The sequence below is a fragment of the Chroicocephalus ridibundus genome, chromosome 2, assembly GCF_963924245.1.
Source record: "Chroicocephalus ridibundus chromosome 2, bChrRid1.1, whole genome shotgun sequence".
NCBI classification, from domain to species: Eukaryota; Metazoa; Chordata; class Aves; order Charadriiformes; family Laridae; genus Chroicocephalus; species Chroicocephalus ridibundus.
Window position 1 is genome coordinate 37,271,813 of NC_086285.1, and position 22,284 is coordinate 37,294,096.

General features: G+C 35.6%; 1 protein-coding gene across 1 annotated transcript in view; it reads right to left on the reverse strand.

The window, feature by feature from the left end:
• The window catches only part of SKAP2 (src kinase associated phosphoprotein 2), a 122,154-nt gene that overhangs the window by 78,798 nt on the left and 21,072 nt on the right, over positions 1 to 22,284 (reverse strand). The window contains exon 4 of the mRNA XM_063325056.1: positions 19,291 to 19,395. Coding sequence (XP_063181126.1) covers positions 19,291 to 19,395 — 105 coding nt within the window. The remainder of the gene's footprint in view (positions 1 to 19,290; positions 19,396 to 22,284) is intronic.

The following is a 22,284-nucleotide window of genomic DNA, read 5'->3' on the forward strand; positions in this document are numbered from 1 at the left end:
AACAAAGTTCATTAGAACCCAAGAAATCCAGGAGTAGTCTTGAAACGCATTTTTTAAGTATTTCAACAGTACAGAAAGATAAGACTATAGAGACCTACTAATTTCTTACTAAAGCATCAGAAACACCACTTTTTACGTTTTAAAGGCAAAACCAGCCTCTGTGAGGGGCAAAATTTTCTCAAAATTTTGTAGCATTCTCAGTACTACATTTCTCCAAGCCAGAAACTACATATATAAAAATTTGAGTTTTGAAATACACTTTTCTTCCTGCTTTGAAGTATTTAAGATTAAATGACTAATAGTTTTAAAAGTGCAATAGATTATAGACAAAAACATAAAATATACTTTCAAGCATTATATTTTCTAATTAAATTAGTAGCTCATTGATACACGTAGGTTTTATTTTTTGGTGGTCTGAAGGCCTGCTCGATTAAAAATTCCCAGCATCCCTGACAAACTGACTTTTCCATGACTGAGAAACTGGTAAGTCTAATGAAAAAAAGCAGATGGTCATTATTTTTGTTTTCCTAAATGCAATGCATTACCTTAAACAAAAATAAAAAAAGCTTGCATTTATCCCCAAAACTTAACTTTCCGTTTGAACAAGCAAATATTACAGATTTTTGAAATACACATGTAAAAAAGTGTATCCTGGTATCAGTGAAACGTAGGAGTTCAATACATTAATATTTATAAAGCACTGCATGAATGCAAGTTAAATTAATTCTTTAAGTCAAAAAAGACCGTACCCATTTGCATTTCAACAAGCGAAACTTTTCCATCCATTTGACAGAGACAAGACTATAAAAGGTCTCAAATTTCTCCAATAAAAGTGGAAATTACATCTCAATATTTCGTCAGAGATTAAAAACAGAATTTTAGATGAATTATCTGATACAAAGATGGAAGTGAGGGTGCTGCTTCAAGATCTACAGAAGTAGAGCACTTTAAGACAATTAAATGATTTCCCTGCAGGCAATGTCTTTTCAATCCAAGCTAATGACATCATTTAAGGAGGATGGTCCATTTAACTGAAAGGATCTTTTACAAGGCAGACAGACAGAAGGCAATCCGGGAATGTTTTCAAGGACTTCCCATATTTCAGAATTATAATGGTGAAATGCCTACATCAAAATCTTAAACTCAAGCATTAATCAACAAAATGAAAGACTAATTTTATAAGAAAAATGTAATAAAACTCATTTTAAGAAGTTTTCCCTTCATTATTTTTTCCTTTAAAGGAACCAATTCTCTCCTAATGGTAATTATGCTGCTTTGGAGTAATGATAATACTCAGGCAGCTCAGTTTTAGGCTGCTGTTTTTAAAGTGAAGCCAAATCACTTAAATCACTTGCAAAGTTGAAGAGTAACTTTCATAAACTTTTCCACCAGTTTATGTAAATTAAGCTGTGATCTGTCAGATAGAAAGAATTATACTATTGCCTTCAGAACTTACTTTACCACTTTTGGTATGGTCTATATACCAGCCTTTAAATTGCACCACCACCTTTTTCATAAAAAAGAAAAAAGCGATGCCCTCAAATAAACCAGTAAGGGAAAACTCACAGTTTTAGTGTCCATATCAGTAGTATAATGCACTGCTACAACTCCTGCGGAGGGGTGGAGGGGGGTGCTGGAGTCTTATACCTTGTATTATCTGAATGATTTTTCTGATATTTAAAAATCAGAGCAGAATATGCTTTTTGTAAATAGTTAGAGGACTACCAACATTCTAATAGTAAAATAATCTTATTACAATTAAGACATTATACAAAACTACAAACATCTCTCGTACTTCAGAAGATGGCATCAGTTTAAACCCAACCAAAGAGAGTCTTTTTACCATTTACAATAACACTCAAAGCCATGGAAGTTGTGTACACGTTAGGATGACATCTGTTAATAAATTATGTGTCTCTGAGGACAGGGGGAAAAAAGTTTACCCTATGTCCCTTTAATATTCATTTCAAATTGTCAAAAACTTCAGTAAGCTGAAAAGTGTGAGACATAACGGAGAGATCTTACCATGTAAGCAGGAGCTAGAAAATGCTGAACTAGTCCTGGCTCTTAACCAGATTCCTTTTGCAATCTTGGACAAGTCAGAGCTACTTTGCCTCCACTGCTCCTCTTCATAACAGAGAAGCAGTATTCGTATCTTTCTAGAAATGCTGTGAAATGTTGTTGGTTTCATTATGGGTTTGTTTTTTTTTTTTTAAATATTTACAGGGAAAAACATTTGATTTTCTGGCCTGCTGTGCCACTTTACTGTTTCTCCCCTGCCTCACACACACATACACTTTTTCAAAGTAATGTAAGCAGTTGGAGGGAGGGAGAGAGAAGGGGTGGAGGGAAGGTTCCAGCATGTATAAGATCGAGATGTCACATATGTATTGATTCATGCATTTCACAGAAAACTGCATACTGTCTTCTGTGACTGCTATAGCGTACATCAGGCTGATAGAGAAAAACCGAGGAAAATAACCATGAAGGAGGATCCTTACAGTAAACAGTAAGATGACTCTGATTATTTAAATGAAACTATTTTCCAATAAAAACACTTTTTGATCCTAATAATGTTGCCTTCTCTTCCCCTCCTTTTTAAATATAAAATCAGGACAGGTACAAATGCTGTTACCTAACACATACGAATAGCTCATTGAAAATGGTGGTAGCTTAGGACATACACCAATATCAAAACCAAAATTTTACCTCAGTTTGAACACACACTTTTTCAATTCTCACTGTCACTCAAAAAACAAAATAACAACTGTCAAATGTTAAGTGGTTTTAGTTTAAGGACTTAGCTGAGCTCTTGTCACTCTGCCTCTCTCCCTACATCAAGAACATGGGTATCCTGCAGTGGTGAACAAGTACTACAACAAAAGAATGCTGCCTATTCAAGCCTGAATACAGTAATATGGAAATAACAATAAGTGGTAATGCACTGAATAAAACTGCTGCACGTCTAACCACTTAGACTTCTTAGTTGACAGTTACACTTCTAGTAAAGGAGGAAGAGATTTCTATGGACTGCAACTGACGTGACAGATTTAATTCCAGTCCCTGCCACACACCTTCTCTACAACCTAGGTCCTCCACTAGTCTATTTGCACATCTGTTTTCAAACCTTTTCTCCCACTTTTTGTTTTTATCCCAATTAGGTTCTCTGAAGCATGGACTCTTTCAAATTAAGGACACATACATACACAGCAGAGGATTCAAAAACTGCCTTCGTCCAATGAAAATAAGGTGACACATGAAAAATACATTACATGCATTTATTGTCACTTAGCCAATTTTCATATCTTTTTCTTTTTTTTTACCCCAAAAGCTAAATCACAACTTCAGTTTGTACATAAATTGAACTTCCACAAGCAGCCAATAAATCTATGACTAGCAACAAAACTGTGTCAAAATAAAAATCTAATCATTATAAAGGTTCCTTTTTATATTGGTTCCCGCAAAAGTATTTGCATCTACAACAGTTACGCAAATGCACTGTCAGATTTCCTCACATAAATTTGCTATCCTCTAAAAAATAACATACTTTGACAACAAATTCTTGAAAAACACTTGATAAACTTGTGCTAGAGAACACTACACAGAAGCCAGTCAGTGACATGGAAGTACTAAAGGACAAGACTCCAGCATCAACTTCTTCATGCATTATCTATACCGGTGCATGTCTTTATATCACAACTAAAGCCCATTTCTGTGCAAGATTAGAGGTATATTCAATGAATACAATGACTAATCACTCTTCTATTTGTCCTTATTTCATGACCATCATTTTATTCAACAATACAATATTAGCCAATAAAACATCTTGGCAAAAGAAGTTACTTCTGGGTATGGAAGGGACATACAACACACAAAGATAACTTTGTTCAAACTATTTACACATCATTGGTATATTACTCAGAACAATCTTACAGATGAAGAAGCTAACATGAAAAAGCCATCAGAGCTAGACAACTGAATCTCAGTCCTAAAGGATGCACGAAGAACTACAAGAGGATCATCAATGTACGTATCAAACCAAAAGGACAAATTATGGCCTCATCTGTACAGAAGTGGGAGCCAGGATAACTAGTTATGTTGTAACCACACTCTTCGTTATTATAATGCTACGTTAGAATAGCATTGTTCTGATTTAATTGTTAAAAAGCAGAGGGAACCCAACCAATAACCTAAACCACTCCGGTTCTGAGCTACTCAATTTATTTCTTGGTTTTAAGGTGATTATCATTGTTTTAGCTTGTTCAGTTTCATAAACATGATTTGGGGGTTTTAAAACATTTTGACTCAGTAGATTTGCTTTTGTACAACATTTTCACCTTTTTGGTTTACGTTTGTGATGTTCTTCATTGAAGGCTATTTTTAATTAAAGATCTGAATTATCACTAACTGCAGATACAATGAAGAAATTCTGTACCTGACATTCCCAAAAAGACACTAATCATAGAACTTGGAAAAGGAGAAGTCAGTTGGAAAAAAAGACTGGCCTAGAAATTTAATTAAGGTTCAGACACTCAAGGTGCTTTCGAAAACATAGCAAGCAGGTATTTGGTATCAACACAGTATGGTATGAATCACTGCACCTCATTATTGTTCCATAAAAAGGAAAACAAAACTCCCTCAAAATGTCTGTTTCCGAAGGACAAAGGCAATTAACAAACAGGGGGAGGAAAAAAAAAAAAAATCCAATGACAGTGTATTAGAGTGGCAAGGGAATTTAAAGATACCATACACATTAAGTTATATTTCCTAAATTAGGGCTTAAAGACAACAAGAACTGTAGATTCCTCAGACCTGCTCAAAGTTAAATTTACCCCAGGTTGAAAACATCCTGGGAGCACAACAAAGCTGGATTAATTTCCCTTCTCAACATACGCATTTGTAAAGGTAGAAATCCTTGTAGATTCTCTTGTGGAAAAGGAAAAATAAAATGCCACTAATATAAATATGCTAGTGGCTTCGTTGTGGCACACAGTCCACCCAAAAATAGGCATAGCTGTGCTGCCTTCAGGCTTCATACGTTCAGTGTTCTGCTCATCTTAAAACACTTCTTCATTTCTACCTGTCTTGAGCTATACAACCAAAAATGATCCATAATAATGTTATACAGAATTCTTAACATAATCCAAGAGATGCTTCTAAAGAATAATAAAAAAATAAATTAATAAAATATTCTATGTGTTATGGTTATGTTCATACACAAGTCAGTCACCCAATATCTCAATGACTGCTAATGAAACTGAAAGCCTAATTAGGAAGATGGGGGGAATAACCCCAGCATTCTGGCCCACCTCCAATATGAATAATTGCATCTATCTATGCAAAATCCCCCTTGTCATTTCAATTAGGTGAGATATTCCTCATATCCTGCTCTTAAATGGCTCCGTATTGTTTATAGCGCCATTGTAAAAGCTACTGCATTCTACCTTGGATATAGCTGCCTTTTGATAGTAGCGATATGGCAATTCCTACATATTTTAGTTACTTTGTTCAAAAAGCCTAGTGCTTGCAAAAGGCGCTCTGCTATCAAAAAAAACCCCCAAACAACAAAAAAACCCCAACACTAATTCATTGAGCATATATTACTGAAAGAAATACAAAATTTGGGTAGAACACAGGTGACACCTTAACAGGTATCGAGGTACAAAAATAAGTCAACCAGGCATAAGCATCTCTCTGGCAAATCGGCAGCATAACAAGCAGCCACCTTATCACACTATCACAACTCTGAATGTCTCAGAAATTAAGCCAAGGCTAACACCTCTCCCTACTGACTCTGAAATCCTACCACAACGTCAAAACACCCTTCTAAAAAATCTCTATAAACACACATCAAATTTAACAAGGAAGAGAAAGCAGTCAGTCACCAATCAGCCCTTACAGGGGCTCCAACACAGCAGTTGCACCCCTTTTTACACCTTGCTTCCTGCTCAGTAGTGTGGACACACCAAATACCTGTTTCTCCAGAACAGACCCTGATTCCCCCTCATAGCTTTCACTTTGCCTCACCATCCTCAAAATTCTCTAAAAAGCCTAAGTTTTGGATTATGATTTATTTAAAATTGTTCACCTGGCTAAAACAAAATTCCTACACAAAAAAGGGTTTAAAACTCTAGTAGGTTTAATGTTGACTTAAAGAGGGACATCTGGGGCTTATTATTGCCTCATCATATCAGAGAGCTTTCTTCCTCTCCTCTTCTGGCTCTGAATTGCCACCGAAATGGTTATTAGTAACTAAACTCCCGGATGCTTATGTTAGCCATGCTAATATGGCCCACAGTCCTTTTATTGTGCACTCCCGCCTTAACTCTCTCTATCTCTTAAAACACAGAGTTTTAACAGACTATAAAGCCCACTTGGAAACGTACTTACTGTTTTTAGTTATGAAAGCAAACAGAAATCTTATTTAGGAAAATATGCAAGCAGATATCTGCATCAAAAACCCACATTAACACTAACTGTACTTGCTATTTCATGCAACGTTTCAGTAACCACATCAGCAATTTATTGCTCCACTATGGCAATACGGAAACTTCCACAATAGGCCAGGAGTGAAAAGAGCTGTAAAACCATAAAAAAAAAAAAAAAAAAAAGGTTTGCTTTTTTCTTGCCCTGGCCTTCTAAGACTGTAAATCTCAGGCTTTCTTTTCCCTAAATTGTCTTTTTTCAAGGATTACCAGTGTTATAAATACCTTTGCCTTTGACTGACTAGACACATTTTCTCCTGTAGACTTACTTCCTGTGGGAAATGTTACATCGAAAATTACACACACACTACTGGAATCGCAATCATGGCCACACTTTTGTTAATATATTTTAAAAAAGCACTGAGAATAGAACAGCTTTCACTTTATCATTATCTTCTATAAAAGGAATATCACTCTTGCGTGGGAGATAGTAATGTACGTATTAAAATTTATTTCAAAATACAGTAGAAAATAATTTCCATTAAGTAGACCTGCTGGGGAAAAAGCTGCACACACCAATGATTAAGCATAAGTGTGCATCTGTCCTTTAAATACGCGTAGCGGTGATAGCTTAGATGTAGGAGTTCAAATCATGGCCACTCTTGCTGCATATACAAATTTGCATCGGGCACTGCTAAATTAAGAAGCACCTCTGATAAGTTTACAAAAGACAAAGAAAAAATTGGTTGTAAACTCTTCTGCATTGCAAAGATCTCTTTTGTCTGTCAATCAACAGAAAAGTATTATTCCACCATCACAAAAGGCAAACCTTTGGAGGCAGCATAGGTCTGTGTGTTGTGCAAATGTGCAGTTGCTAAGAAGCAAATATGCTTCTCTTCTAATCAAATAGCCCAGCTCAGCAATGCTGCTGGCTTGGGGCAAGAAGCAAATTCCACCAGCCACAAACTTAGAAACAGTCTTGAATTATTTGTTGCTGACCGCTGGCTGAACCCTGTCCTGATGAGCACCATCACCATTAGCCACTTCTCAGTGTATTCCATCAACCAATGGCAATAGCAGCATGCTACAGCTCAGGCTGCAAGGAATTGATCAAACAGGGTAATGAGACTATTTCTTCATGGAGGTTATTTTAAATGAATATAAATATTTTCTTTCTACATAATTTGCCACGAAAGGTCACTGAACTCCCTGCGATTCTAAAGAAAAATGCTGTGGTATCCCCCTTTATATATTTGAGTTAGGATACAGCCAACAAACAACTCTGGGCATTTTTGATGATCGTGTAAATCTTAATGAGGTGGCATCCCAGGCAATTGATTAGCGGCAACATTTTATCTTCACATTTAGTTACGAACAAAACGAAGATTTGAGGTATATCGTGATTTGCTAAAATAGCCTACGCCCTTAAAATCTTTCATGAGAGAATATATTCCGTGAACCTAAAGACTTACACTTTTACTATTAACAACAGATCATGCATATTTAGCTATGCTGGCCATACTTTGATATTATAGCCCTTTCTATAGATTCTTTCAGCTGAACTCATATGTTAAAAATACACACTTTGTATCAGAGTCAGGTTACCGATAAGGAGACCCACATTCAGACACCCTGTCTGTCGTCGTCATCTTCTTTAAAAGACTACTATAAAGAGACACCAAGAGATCCCTGAAATTTAATTCAAACCAACTGCTACAAAAACCTCACCGAGGCCCTCCTTGCCCCATGTAAGATTTTTAGTCCTATTGTTTCCAGTGCTGGACAATTTGTCCAGCGCTGGGAAAGCACAATAATATTGATTTAAATACAAGTTTAACAGTATTTTATTAACAAAGGCATTACACTAAGGTAGTACTAAGGCTATGATAAATAAATAATGTTTATACTTTTCTACTTTTAGGGATAATAGTATAAAAATATTCCAATAGGCCAATTAAACACAGTTGCTCATGTTTGAGGGTTCATAAGGTTACCTTGAAAAACTTCAAGAAAATACTTTCAACACAAAAAAAAAATTTAGATTTACACCCAGGGATGAGTATAATTTATTCATCTGAGACATAGCACCTGAAAATGGTGGTTAAAATAAAAATTAAAAAAAATATATATATAAAGGATTGAAATTAGTTCGCCTTGTCCTGATGAATAGGAGTTCACTTACATAACAACAGAAAGAGCTTTGGATTTATTTTTTTTTATTCACCCAAAATATTCAAAGCAATTTTTTTTTGAAGCAGAATAAAAACAGGTTTTCTGAAACTCTGTATTTGTAGGGATTCTTGGCTCCTCAGGCTTCCCTCCCTCCCCCTCAGTGAATGTTTCTGACCAGTAGAGGAAATAAATTTTTAAAAAAATCAGAAATTAATACGAACAATAATAATTACCAAAAGAGTTTAGATCAAGCGGATTCTCCTCCTGCCTCCCATCCCCATTAAAATACTATTTACAGAGCATTCTTTTCTAACTCTTTATCAATGTGATCATTATATCTTGTATGGCAGTGAAACCCATCTAAGGCTCAAATAGAATAAAGCAACTCAGATGTGTTTGTTCTACTGAGACACCATTTCCAGAACTTTTTTTTTTCTTTTAAGAAAAGTTGACAGCAAAAATAAAACTGTAGTTTTGTGATTAAAAAAAAGATAGTTTGCTTGGTTGGTTATTCAAAAACATAAAGTTTGTTACATCTGTTACACAGACCCTACAAATTCTTATTTTTAATCTATAATTTCTTTAAAGAGTGAAAGTTACGAAAAACAAAAAGGAGACAATTCTATATTAACGTTGAAGATCTATAAAAAACTGTGAGAGGACATGATGCTAGTACTATTCAAAAAGTACAAAAATCCTGGGAAACTGTATTTTAAACATGGGTGGAAGCAGCCAATTGATACATAAATCCTAATTTTTCCTCAAAGAGATCCCATATTAAGTCCCAAATTCCATTAAAAAAAAAAAACAACACAAAAGACAACAACAAAACCCACACCATATAAGTGGTCCCTTACAACACCAATAAAACCCAATATACTCTGGGGGGGGTTGGAAATCAGTATCCACTAGCAAAAGACATCTCATCAACAGACTAACATTTGACAAAAATCAGTGGAAACAGCAAAGAAGCCAATACAACTTCCAGTGCCAAGGAGCCAGATGGCACTGCTAGAAAAATTATATCTACAGACTGGCAGCTTGATCCCATGATTATTGCCCAAGGGATGAGGAAGAGGAAAACAAGAGGTATTTCAGTGTGATGGAGTAAATCAATTATCACCAGCTCACTACGGCATTTTCACATTATTTTTATACCACATTCTAAATATTGCTCAAATGAATGAGAGCACTGGAAGATTCCAGACGTTAAAAAAAAAAAAAAAGGTATGCCATATAGCAAAAATTAAATGCACCTCTATCAACTGCATCTCGTAGTCCATATTTCCAAATAAAAGCTGCAGATGTGTTGTGGTTAACAAGTAAAAATAAAGTTTTTATTTTGCAGCTTTTATTTTCCACCTAAAATTCCAAACCATATCTGTACCAATTACAGAAAAAAAAAAAATCTCTGCACTTCTCAATGTTACGACTACATTCCTTTGTGGTTTTTGCACTTTTAACTTGCAGTTAGTTTACACACACAAATATTCCAAAAAGCTTTGATTAAAAAAGTTTGTGGTAGTCTCATGATTTTTTTTTTCTGTTAAAATACAGAATTAAAGCTAGCTTCTGAAGAAACTGTTAAAGGGAGAAAAATTACTCCACTCCTACTTTCACATAAGGAAAGCTGTTTTCGAAGTCAAAAAGACAAACACATATTCAAACTGCTAAATACAAAATAGATGGAATTTTAAGAATGTGTTAGACTCTCCACCTGAAGACAGGCAAGGTTAATTTTTATTTATTTTTTTTTTAATTGGAAGTCAATAACAACACTTCCATTAACTTCTTCCCAGGCAAGAGCAGTAGTAAGGCCCATTTCCTTTATCCACACTTGCGAAAGAGTACTTTATCTGTTACCTACCAAGAAGACTTGGACCACTTGTCTCCATCCCGTTTTCATCTTATAGCACAGCCATGTACACAGTCCAAACATCCTTTTGCCCACAATCACATTCTTTCAACACCAATCCTTTCCCCTTACCTCTTCAATGCAAAGTGGTGATGCACAAGTGCAGACACGTGAATCACATTATAAACTAACCGCGCCTTTCAATATGCGTTGTGAGTATTTACACATCACCCATATACATAAACACAAAATTTGACTGTTGAGGAACAAGCAAAAAGATGTTTTATATGAAGACTAGGATATCTCTGGAAAGTTATTATCAGGCTGTGATGTACTTTCCATTAAGGAATGTCTGTTCAGGTAGACAGAGAAAATATTCAGAAGGCAGCCAGGAAAGTCTTGTCTAACCCAGAAAGAGGTTTTCCTCCATTTTATAGTATAGGATCATTCATAATTCCTTGGCCAAAATGGGGCCAAAACTATTTCTGACTACCAGCAGTAGAGAAGAGAGGGCTAAGATCCTCATGGGATATTGTCTATCACTATTGCAATAGTGGTGAATAGGCTCTGACTAGTATTAGTTAAGAAACTGCAGGAATAAATTTAGTTTGGAGAAAAGACAGCATTCAGCATTTTTAGTCTGCTACTCTAAAGTCCTACTCTTTTAAGTAATACAAGTAAACATCTACGAAGAAATACTGAGGAAACTATCAATCAAACTAATATTGTCTAGTGACAGATGTCCAAAGAAAGCATGGTTCCTGCTACAAATTTTTAAGCAGTGAACAATACCTGCAACATCTTCTCGATAAGGGCAATAATGAACTTGCCCACATAGTGGATATGACAAAGATTTAATATACGATGGTTTTTATTTCTTTGCAAAACACTTTAATAAACCTTTTCATGACATAGTTTTTGCTTTTCCATTCAAAGTTTTTACTTTTCCATTCAAATTGAATCTCAAAATTCACAAATGTTAACCCACTGCAACTTCCCTTTTATTTAAAAGGAAACAAACACAAATCCACTAAATGAATGCCTGGATTGCATGACGCCTGACAGAAAACAGCTCTACAGATACACTTTGCACCTCTACAGAAAGTACTAATCAGTTAAAACACAAAAACAGGAATATGGGAAAAATCTTTTTCTGCTCGTTGGTGTTAATACACACCTCAGTGCAGGCAATAAATTAAATACAGGCAAAAATTCCTAATCGCCAATTCAGAGGAAGAAATTTTAATTCTTACTTTTATTGCAAGGCTATTTTTTTTTTCCCAGTTGGTTCCTATATCCTAAGGCCTCATCCTTGACATGGAAAACAAAGTACCACACAAGAGCATTGTTTTATCTATTTCTGATCTAGCCTAAAACAAACCATTATGTTTTTGTAGAGTTTGTTCTCCCCTAAGATGTTTGGGTCTACTGCACAGTATATGCTAAAGGCAGACCCATTTTCCAGTTGTACTTGGTAGCTATCAGGAAGGAAAAGATGCCTCTTGTGCCGAATGCTGAGCAGCAACAATCTGTTGGACTTGCTCACCTCTGGAAAGGTGCTAGAAGGGTACCCACCTCAAGGTGCCACTGGAGTAGCATGAAGCAGCACTATCATCTACGATTGATGCATCCGTCTGGTTCTGGGAGGGAAGGAGTAAGGAGCAGAATGGAAGCTGATTTGCCATTAACGCTTGGCAGGCAAAAAGAGGAATTACAGGGAAATCAGAAGGCAGACATTCACTCAGCTGAGGAAAGCATTAACACCACCCTAAATCCATAATTAACAGCCTCCAAAACAAACCTGAAAAGCTTGACATATCATAAAGGGTAAGGAAAACCTTCCCTCTTCCTTTTTATTGCAGCTGTTTGTGATGTATAAGAACCGATCTAGAAAAACAATAGGCCAACAAGCAATATAAAGTAAATAGAAAAATCCATTGCACTTCAGCTTTCTGGGTTGTTTGGTTTTTTTACCATAACATTGTTAGGTATCTTGAATAAAATTATGATCTAATATGAAAAAGAAATGGGTTAAGCAGGTCATTATTTGTTTTTTATTGTGGATATTGTCCTGCATAGTCGTGGAACATACATGGCTGTTTTGTTATTGCTCAGTCACTGAAGCAACATAGATGAAATAAAATGAGCAACAAACCATGTCATCTCTCCCATGGGAGAAAGGTAAATGTTAAAAGAACACAGGGGTTTATTGTTTAATAGGAAGTTTTTCATCATGATAATTAGAAGTTCAAATGTTTTAGTATCATCAATTTGTACACACTGTTAACCTACATGATGCTATTTTTAACTTTACTGTTGACTTTAATAGGGCCAAAATTTCACTTAAAACTTCTGCTTCCTATCAGAAATTAATCCCTTCTGTTCTGTGCAAACGGTTTAAATCAAAATTTATTAGATTAGCTTTGCATATTTCACGTGCACTTTTTTTTTTAAAACTTCTTGCGTCTCCAAAATTTCTGCTATATCCGCTGCTATGGATGCTACGAATGAACAAACAAGCAAGCACTTCATCCCCTTGTTCTTTTCATAAGGTTTCAACAGCAGTTACATGCAGAAAGTTATAGACTCTTCTAAGTCTTCAAATACATTCATGACAGAAGGCGGGGGGGGGGGGAGGGGGGCAGGAAATATGCCATAATTGTTTCCTTTATGGACAAAACAGAAATGTCAACAGACTGACAAGAAGTGTTTAGGGTATGTATCCTCTACAGCAAGTATAGTGCAGCATTGGGACAGGCTGCTTGGGGAAGACTGAAGTTCACCATTAGAGATTTTTAGGAAAGATGAGACAGGTGTCTGACAAGAAATGTCTCAGGCATGCTAAAGATGATACATTTATTTTATTCTTAAGGTCTCTCCTATCCAACAAGGAGTTGATCCTTACAGCTTTTGAAAATTTCAGCAAAGTTAGCGCTCTCTTTTCATTTGTCGAGCAAACGGATTTGGATCTGGGAATTTACACACACGTGGTCCCATGTGCATCAATATCCTCATAAATTGGACTTTTAAAATACGCTTCACATTTTAAGTTCCTCTTTAGTATGTTTTACTTTTCATTGTGTTCCATCAGCTTGTAAAAGACTGTATTTTGTGTGACATCTAAACTGACCATAAGTGTCTCAGCCTAATCCTTTAGTGACGCATCCTTCCTCTGACAGCCTCAGCATACCACATTGGAAATTTTAGACTTTAATCTTCCTGCCTGAGATTGAGCTGCTGATTATGACTTCTTCGAATTCTGAAAGCAGCCTTTCTGATCAATTGTATTACCTTTTCAGACAGCAATGTCCCAGAAATGCAGAATCATAATACATTGCAATATATAGTATTTCCTCTGTCATACAACATGTTCAGATACAGCAAGTCTACTGAACTGTTGATGAAAACATAGAATTATCTACGTATATCAAAATAATAAATTGCATTATTTCCCAGTCACAATTCTGACAGTAACCAGCATGCTCTCAAAACAAAGCTGGTAGGTCAAAGTCCAACCTTTCCCTTTTCCCATGGCACTGATCCTACTGCTCTCCTGCCAGCTCCTAAGAATATAAAGGAAAATCACCTTTTCTTACCAAAGATCAACTGTCTCAGTAAACCTAGATCTTACCTCCCTTCAATACTATCTTTTTTTAATCAAGCTTAAATATTTAAAGAGATATAAGGGATAAGAAAATACCTGGTTTTCTGCCTTCAAAGAGATCTGCCTATGAGGAAAAAAAAAAAAAAAAAAAGACGACTAAAGAAGTTTCTCACTTCTTTGAATGGATGTCATGTGCTTAGTTTGGAAATCTCTCCAGTATTGCAAAGCAAATAACTAATCCTCTAGAATAAGTCAGGTAAACTTCCAACGCTGTCATCCCCAAGACAACCAAACATCCTCTCCACGTACGTGATTATAACACTGAAATAGTGGTAAACCAATACAAGACTAGGGGTATAGGAGGGGCAAAATGAGAGAGGACAGAAAAATCCTTGCTGCGTTGTCCATTCTCCAACCTTTGCTAACTTAGCTGCTAATACTGCTTAACTGGCTCAGTGATGGAACACAGTTTTTGTACATAAAGATAAGATCTTAGGCTGAACCCTACCCTTCTTCAGTGACTGTATTCAAACCTGTATGCCTACCAAGTAGTGGAAAAAAACAAAACAAAACTTAATCAGTACTTGTATTTGAGACTTAAAATGTCAAAAGAAACAACACGCAAAATTTAGTCACACAATTTGTCATTCTCACTTGATCAATCAAAATGCAAATTATGAAGTTCATGCAAAGGAACTACTATAGATCATGTAAAATAGTTGACTCAAACCTGCAAAGACTTGTACAGAACTTTTCCAGAGGAGCTGCATGAAAACAAAGCGATAAAACCTGTTGTTTCATCCACAAAATATACCAAGAAAAGCATGTTGCAGGGAACAACAAGTTCTGCTCCTTTTCAAGACTGCACTCTGATGATAAACATCTAAAGCACAACCCCTTCATTTATTCTGATTCCTCAAAGTTCTTCAAGTGTCCTATTTTGTTTGCTTAGGCCCTACCTTCCTCCACTTCAACTACGGGGAATTTTTAGTATGAGATTCTCACCCTATTTAACAATTTTCTACTAAAAAGCATATTTTATTCATAAACTATAGCCAAATATGATAATTTGAAGAGCATACAGGTCCCCAGACACATTTTTAGTACTTCTTTCATCCTTACATGCTCAAGGCAACATTTCTAGACCTTCCCTAGAAATTATGATGATCTAAATTATTTTATCATAGCATTCACTGTGATCTCTTTAGATCCAGTAATTACCCAATCCCATACTCCCTGCAGAGCTAACCAGACATACCTTCTTCAGAAGTGGTCGGTTCCCTCACAGTACTTACAAAGACAGAAAGTTATTCCTTTAATATTAATGCCATTTCCTGCTATGGAATCAAGTTACCATACCATAAACCAAAAAATTTTACTGTTCAAAAAAAAAAAAAATCCCTCGAGATCATAAAAGAAGATTACACTGTTAAATAGGAAAGTTTCCACATGTCATTGAACCTAGATTTAATACCATCCTGAGAAAACGGAAAATTAAATGAAAAACAGTAACCTTTTCCCCATTAATGTCTCAACCAAAAATGAGTTTGTTACCAACTTTAAAGAAAGTCTTACTATTTCAATTTTTAAGTATTTTGGTATGCTTTTGTTTCTAATGGATCTAAACATATATATTTTCCACTACACGCATTCTTCAAAATACAGATGGAAGGGGAGTAAGAATTTATAAGTCATAACATTGTTATACAATGTGCTATACAAAAACCTGTCATTTAAGTTGCAAGAAACCTAGTCATCAATAAGTGAAAAAATACCCCACTCAAAAATCAATTATGTTGAGTCTTTTGTATAGAGAAGTAGTACACCTTTCAGGCAACTGGTATTAATGAGCAGACATGGCTATAGAATCTCCATCTGTTTTTCTGACAAAGCTGTGACTACTCCAGTCTCTCATTGAAATTCCATTAATCTGGTGCACCAAGGACCAATGCGAAAATCAAAACTCCATCTAACCCTTTATCAGCTCACAATAACCTACAAGTGAACTCTGCCTGTTAGCATACAGCAAGTTATGATTTTGCTATCAATCAGGCTGTTAGCCAATAAAAAAAAGAAAAAAAAAATCAAGTTAAGAACTGAGTGCCTGGCAGTGCTGTTTTGTTTTGTCTGTCTTGTTTTGGGGTTTGTTATTTTATTTGGGGGTTTTGTTGTGTTTTATCCCTCTTCCAATTTCTGTAGAGTGTCTGGAGATGTAAGCCTATGCATCATTCTCCTTCGTTGTGATTTAATTGCTGCCAGCAATCAAGTCAAAGCATCACTGAAGTGTGCTTGAATTTCATTAGAAGATATAACTTATGCTACTTTCCTACAGTACCTAATAAACCATAAAGAAACCAAAACACATATGGCTTGAGGGAATAACTGGAAAATTAGGTGGCCATTTGGGAACTGAGTGAACTTTTGAACCAGAGGAACAGAGAAAAAGAAATATTAAAAGGAAAGACAGACTTAGAATGCACACAGAGACGTGGGGGTTTGACCTTTTCAGTACCTAGAAAATTACATTAGCATTATGAAAAATACATATCATGTTTAGAGTTTATAATCCATCAAAGTTTAGATACTTTGTTAGTGCCTACCATAAGGTAAAAGTCAAAAGGACAACATAACAATCAGATTTGACAAAAGGCCTTTAGGTGACCTGTGCTAATTTAGTTATCCCATACTTATTGTTAAATGGATTATCTCTCCTGTAATTAATACACCATTAGACAAAGGTCACACAAAAACTCCAGAATTTTACAATGACTGTAATGTACATGTAATACACTAATTCTTTATCTGTTACCAAGCAGGTGCCTTCACAAATTATATTTTGACAGTAACACTGCAAAGTGAAACAGTGAAGCTTTCAGAAAGTTGTACAAACCTTGTAGTCTAACTCATGTATATAAATGCCTGTTTGGGGGGGGGGCGGTATAGCAGAAAATGTATATAAAAGGTTTTAGATAAAAATATGAATGGACTCAAGTACAAATAAAGAACACCTAATTTGGTTACCTACAGTTAGACCCCTCTGTTAATGCTGACAGCCTTGATCCTACACAAATGAGGTTTTACACCTGCACAGAGCCCCGCTGAACTAAACTGGTAACCATGTAAGATCAAACGTCTACCTTACATATCCAGCTTCCTGAGTAGGGTTTAAATATCAGACATTAGCAGACTGATAAAACAGGAAAATACAGTATTAAGCTTCAACAAACCCATTCATGCCTATGAGAACTGAAACAAATGGCACCTCTGAGGATCAGGCCACCTCTTACAAGATTCTCCCAACGTACACTTTCATATATAGTCTAGGTGGCCTGGCTTGAATGATGGACTATACGTGTTAAAATCAAAATGGTCTTAGAATGACACACTGGACATTCAAACACGAAAACAGAATAACTCCTCCAATGAATGAAAGTATTTACAGATAAAAATCTACCGCCTTTTCTCAACTTCTCATGCTGTGCTCCCACTAGATAATTAAAGAGGATTTACTGTAAAACATAGAAAGACCAGTGAGGTAAAATCCTCTTAAATATAACAGAATTGCACCCACTACATTTCTACCTAAACTGGAACAAATTAGCTAAGGTATCATTGGGCAGCTATTATACCTCTTCATATAATTACACCTTCCAAAATAGGCTAAAAATTAATCACCCATCTGTACAAACTCATAAGGTATTTCATGCACCCTAGCATCAGCATTCTTCAGCCATTCATTATTTAGGTTTACAAACATTATCACTTTTTTCTTAACTGTTTTGAAACAAATCTATAATCATATCTTTCTTTAAATAGTCGTACAATTTTGTCACATACTCTTTATGCAATCAGTACCATGTTATTAAGTTACAATTAGAAATAACGTTAAGATTATGTTTGTAAGCAAAAATAGATACATGGAAAGTTGCATTCATCTGTAGTTTGGAAAATTAGCTTGCGTTTTCTAAAAGCCATATTCAATTTGACTGATAATTACATTTCAACCAGAAAGCAAAAAGGCTTGTTTTTATTTTTTTAATAGAAGGTCGCATTGCCAAAATGCAACAAGCTCAATATAAATAAAAAAGTGTGATTATTACTGTTACACATTTTACAGAGTTCTGGATATAAAAAAAAAAAAAATTGTGTTATTCTGAATCAGTGGTTAGAAGGTTTATCACTTATGCATGTACTTGACTTATCCCTGTTCTGCAATAGACATAATTTTATACCTCATAAAAGCAATTTATGTTTCCAAAGGGAATAATCTGGATAACGTAAAATGTGGAGTGCTATGTTGCGGGAAGCATATTTTCATTCAGCAATTGTATTTCGAGATGGAGCTGCACAGTTTGATCATCATATCATGTCACAAAACATCATTCACTAGTAAGTCTATCTAACTTCTAGTGCCACAAATTAATATACATCGTTAATTTATTTGTACATATACTTAATTTATTGCCTTATATTATCCATAGAAGGTATTTATATTATGTACACTATAAACGAACCTCAAAAATATGGACACTATGCTAAAGCAAGCTTGTTAACTGTTGAAATATTCAGTTGTTCGTGTCTTCAGAACAGTTGCATTTAGCATTAAATTTAATGAATACAAAATAAAACAACATGGAAAACAGCTATGGAGCCTAGATATTTTTTTAAATGCAAACTCAAATTTAAAATGTATATAATGAAAACATTCTACAAAACACTGTCTTAATGGAAGGAAACATTGTAGGAATAATTAATTTAATATTTTATGAACCTATTCTGCATGGAGTTTGCAGAAAAATATCAATCACATAAACTGTTTCATTATTTATTAGATAAATAATACAGTAAGCCATTAAGTAGCACAATAAAATTAAGCAAGAATCTGATAATGTTGAATTAACAAACAATTTGTTACTGCAAATATTCACACTGTTTTAGCCACTGATCTGTCTTTAAGAACACATGCATCTACAGAAGATGCTTTGTTATGAAAAAACATGAGTTTAAAAAAAAAACATGTAAATTTGAGACACCTTCAGTATGCTCTAGGACCACTAGAGAGAGCTCTTCAGTTCCTTTAAAGGTTCTTGTAAAGGTAAGAAAACTGCCCAGCTGTGATGCTTATCTGTATATCTGATTTCCAACACTAACATTCGCATCACAAGGATCCGATTACATGAGTTTGTAGCAGACTGGCAAATCTAGTACGTTCTAAGGTAAACTGTGTCACATACCATCAGAGGGTGCTTCATCCTCTTTATCGTATCGGTCAGATGCTATTGAGACACTATCAGGAGGTGAAGAAAAAGAGCTCTCAGACTCTTCCTCATCTTCCAATTCTGTAAAAGTTAGAGATACATTGGTAGTTAAAACAGGTAGTTAAATGTAAACACAAACAGAATCCAAAGGCAAATATTTTCATTAGTAAGGAGGATGCCAGTTCCTATCTGAAACCAAAAAATACCATTTCTCATGGACTCTGGTAACACATACCTTGTACATTCAAGTGCAGCTGTGAGTGCTGCTGTTCTAGGGTTACCTTCTAACTGTCCATGTACATGTTGCTGGAGCCATTTCCTTCCATATAATGAACTGTCATATAATGAACCTGCTCCCAGCGCTGCACAGCTGACAGCTTCTCACACGGGGCGGGGGGGAATGGGGGGAAGAAACACACACCACAGAGCAAAGAGGTGGGCAAGGGGACACAGTGGCAGGAGGAGAAACAGGCAGTGCCAAGCTCCCAAGTTCTGCCTGCCCGACTGCAGGACGGAGCCGCGGCAACTTCCCTCCAAGGAACTGCCAAACTACTTTTGGCAGCAGTTTGTCGCCCTCTGCCCACTTTCACTTTTCTTCACCATCATTAGGTGCTACTTTGTAAGTGATGCGTGTGTATGTGTATTCCTCCCACGAAACTAAAAATGGAATCGCCTTCTGACAGCAGCCAGTCTCAACTTGCAGCTTCATGCAGCATTCTGTTGATGAATTCCTCTACTAATATATAAAAATATACGTAAAATCCACATTATGTATACAATATATAGAAAATCTACATTATTAGCTAACCTATGCATTACACTGATCAGAGCGCATTAAGTGTGAAAGTCTGGAAAAGGGAAAGTGAAATCAATATTAGCCGAGGCTTTCATTTAATTAGACAAAATTTTAGTTCTCCCTCCCAAAACTCAGTATATTTTCTGATTTTATTTTTTTTAATACCATGTAGGTGAATAAGAGGTGGAAAAATAGCAAATAGAGAAAAAAAAATTTAAAAAACCCACAAAATTACACTGTTCCTTTTTAAAAAAAAGATTAAAAATCAAATCTGGGTGAAGGAGGAGAATCCAATAACTAAATAGGATACTGTCACCAAACCCAAATCATAAAGCTCATGCTCCAAAAGATCAAATGACCCTCAATTTTCTTAAAAAGCATATAAAGGTAAATTGCACAAGCATTGCCTTTTGGTATATATTCATACACAGAAAGCTTTTCGGAGACCTCCAGACATGCTTTTCTATTCACGTACTCCCTTTTGGAGCACTGTATCAGATAACTAATTTCTCAGAACCCAAAATAAAGCCCATGCACAAGTGAAAATATTCCTATCCACAGACATATGAATCGCATTCATCAGTAGGACTGTCTGTCCACGCTTATAAGTTTTACCACTTTGCTTCCCTTTTAATCATGGAAATTCATGGAAAATTCAGTCTGTGCCCAAAAAGCACCACAGCTGTTAGCAAAGAACAGCAAGTTTTCACTGCAGATAAGACAACAAAGCCTGATCTTTGCTTTGCCGGAGTTCTTTTACATCCCAAGATTGTTAAATACCAACCTGGTTTACCCTTCATTAATTTAGCATGCTTTTCTTGGGAAAGCTTCCTTTCAAGTTCCCATGCCATATAACAACTGCTTTGAATCTGAACCTGACTCCAATCTATTTTTGACACTGCCATCTTCCAGTAGCACTCCAGCCATCCTGTTAATCTCACCAAAATATTTGCATTTCATCACACCTGTCAATCCAATCAAAAGTAAATTATCCCTCTCTGGGATTCACCTCTTCCTCCAAACAGAAAACCAGAGAGCAGACAGCACATGAACAGAAAATATTACGCCATATTTACAGCCAGCATGATCATCTTTCATACTTACACACCCGAGACCAGTTGCCTGTCTCTCTCTGCCTCATATATATATATATCTTTATTAGATGATGGACTCCATATAAAAAGAGTAGACCTATACAGTATCAAAAATTGTTCCACTCTCCCCATCCTAAACTTTTACTAGTACTAGAATGTATAGAATATAAGTATGTATAAACCCTCACCTCCGATGCCCTGCTTGTCAGTTGAAAATGTCCTCTTATGAGCTATGCATAAACATACTATCATTTAACCTTGATGAAGTGCCAGCATAAATTTAAGTTATTAGGCTGTATTTCCAGTGGAAAACATTTCCACGAACACCACACTCCAGCACTCAAAATTCATGGGCTGAACAGTAAGAGTAAACCAAATGAGCAGCACTTAGGGATGACAAATAGATGAGAACACATGTAGAAAGAACATCTCCGGAGATTTTAGCCCCACTCAACTATACATAACCTCTTTCTGAGAAGTTGTGATTTCTTATGTAAGTTTGCATAGCTGCACTGTTACCCTGCTCTTCCATTAGGTCACAGTATTACCATTTTCTAATTATGCCAAGGATTTCAAATTCAGTAAACTTTTGTGCTTTGCACTCATATAAAAGCCAGATACCTAGAAACAAGGGGCTTTTTAATACATACATATTCAGGGCACACCATGTGTCCTAGGTATATACTGTATTTGAAACAACAAAAACCATGGGCAATGTAGAATTATAATAAGTATCTGTTCTAAGTCTACAATATGCAAGTTCAAAAGGCTCTTAAAACAAAAGAAAAAAAGAGTGTTGAGGTATTATGAAGAAAGAATTATAGTCTTCAAAGTATTCTCTAGATGTTAAATCCTAAATAAAGACTTGAAGACTTTGATAGGAAAAAACCTCACTGATAAAGCAATCAGAACAAATATACAGAACCCACGTCATTCAATACATTTAGGTACCCACACTTTTTTTAGATGAAAAACGTGGAGAATAGGTCACAGACACTAAACAGAGATACAAGCAACCTGTAGCCCTGCAGAATTAGATTAAACCAGAAATCTTCCATTTTTTATTTAGATTAAATAAAT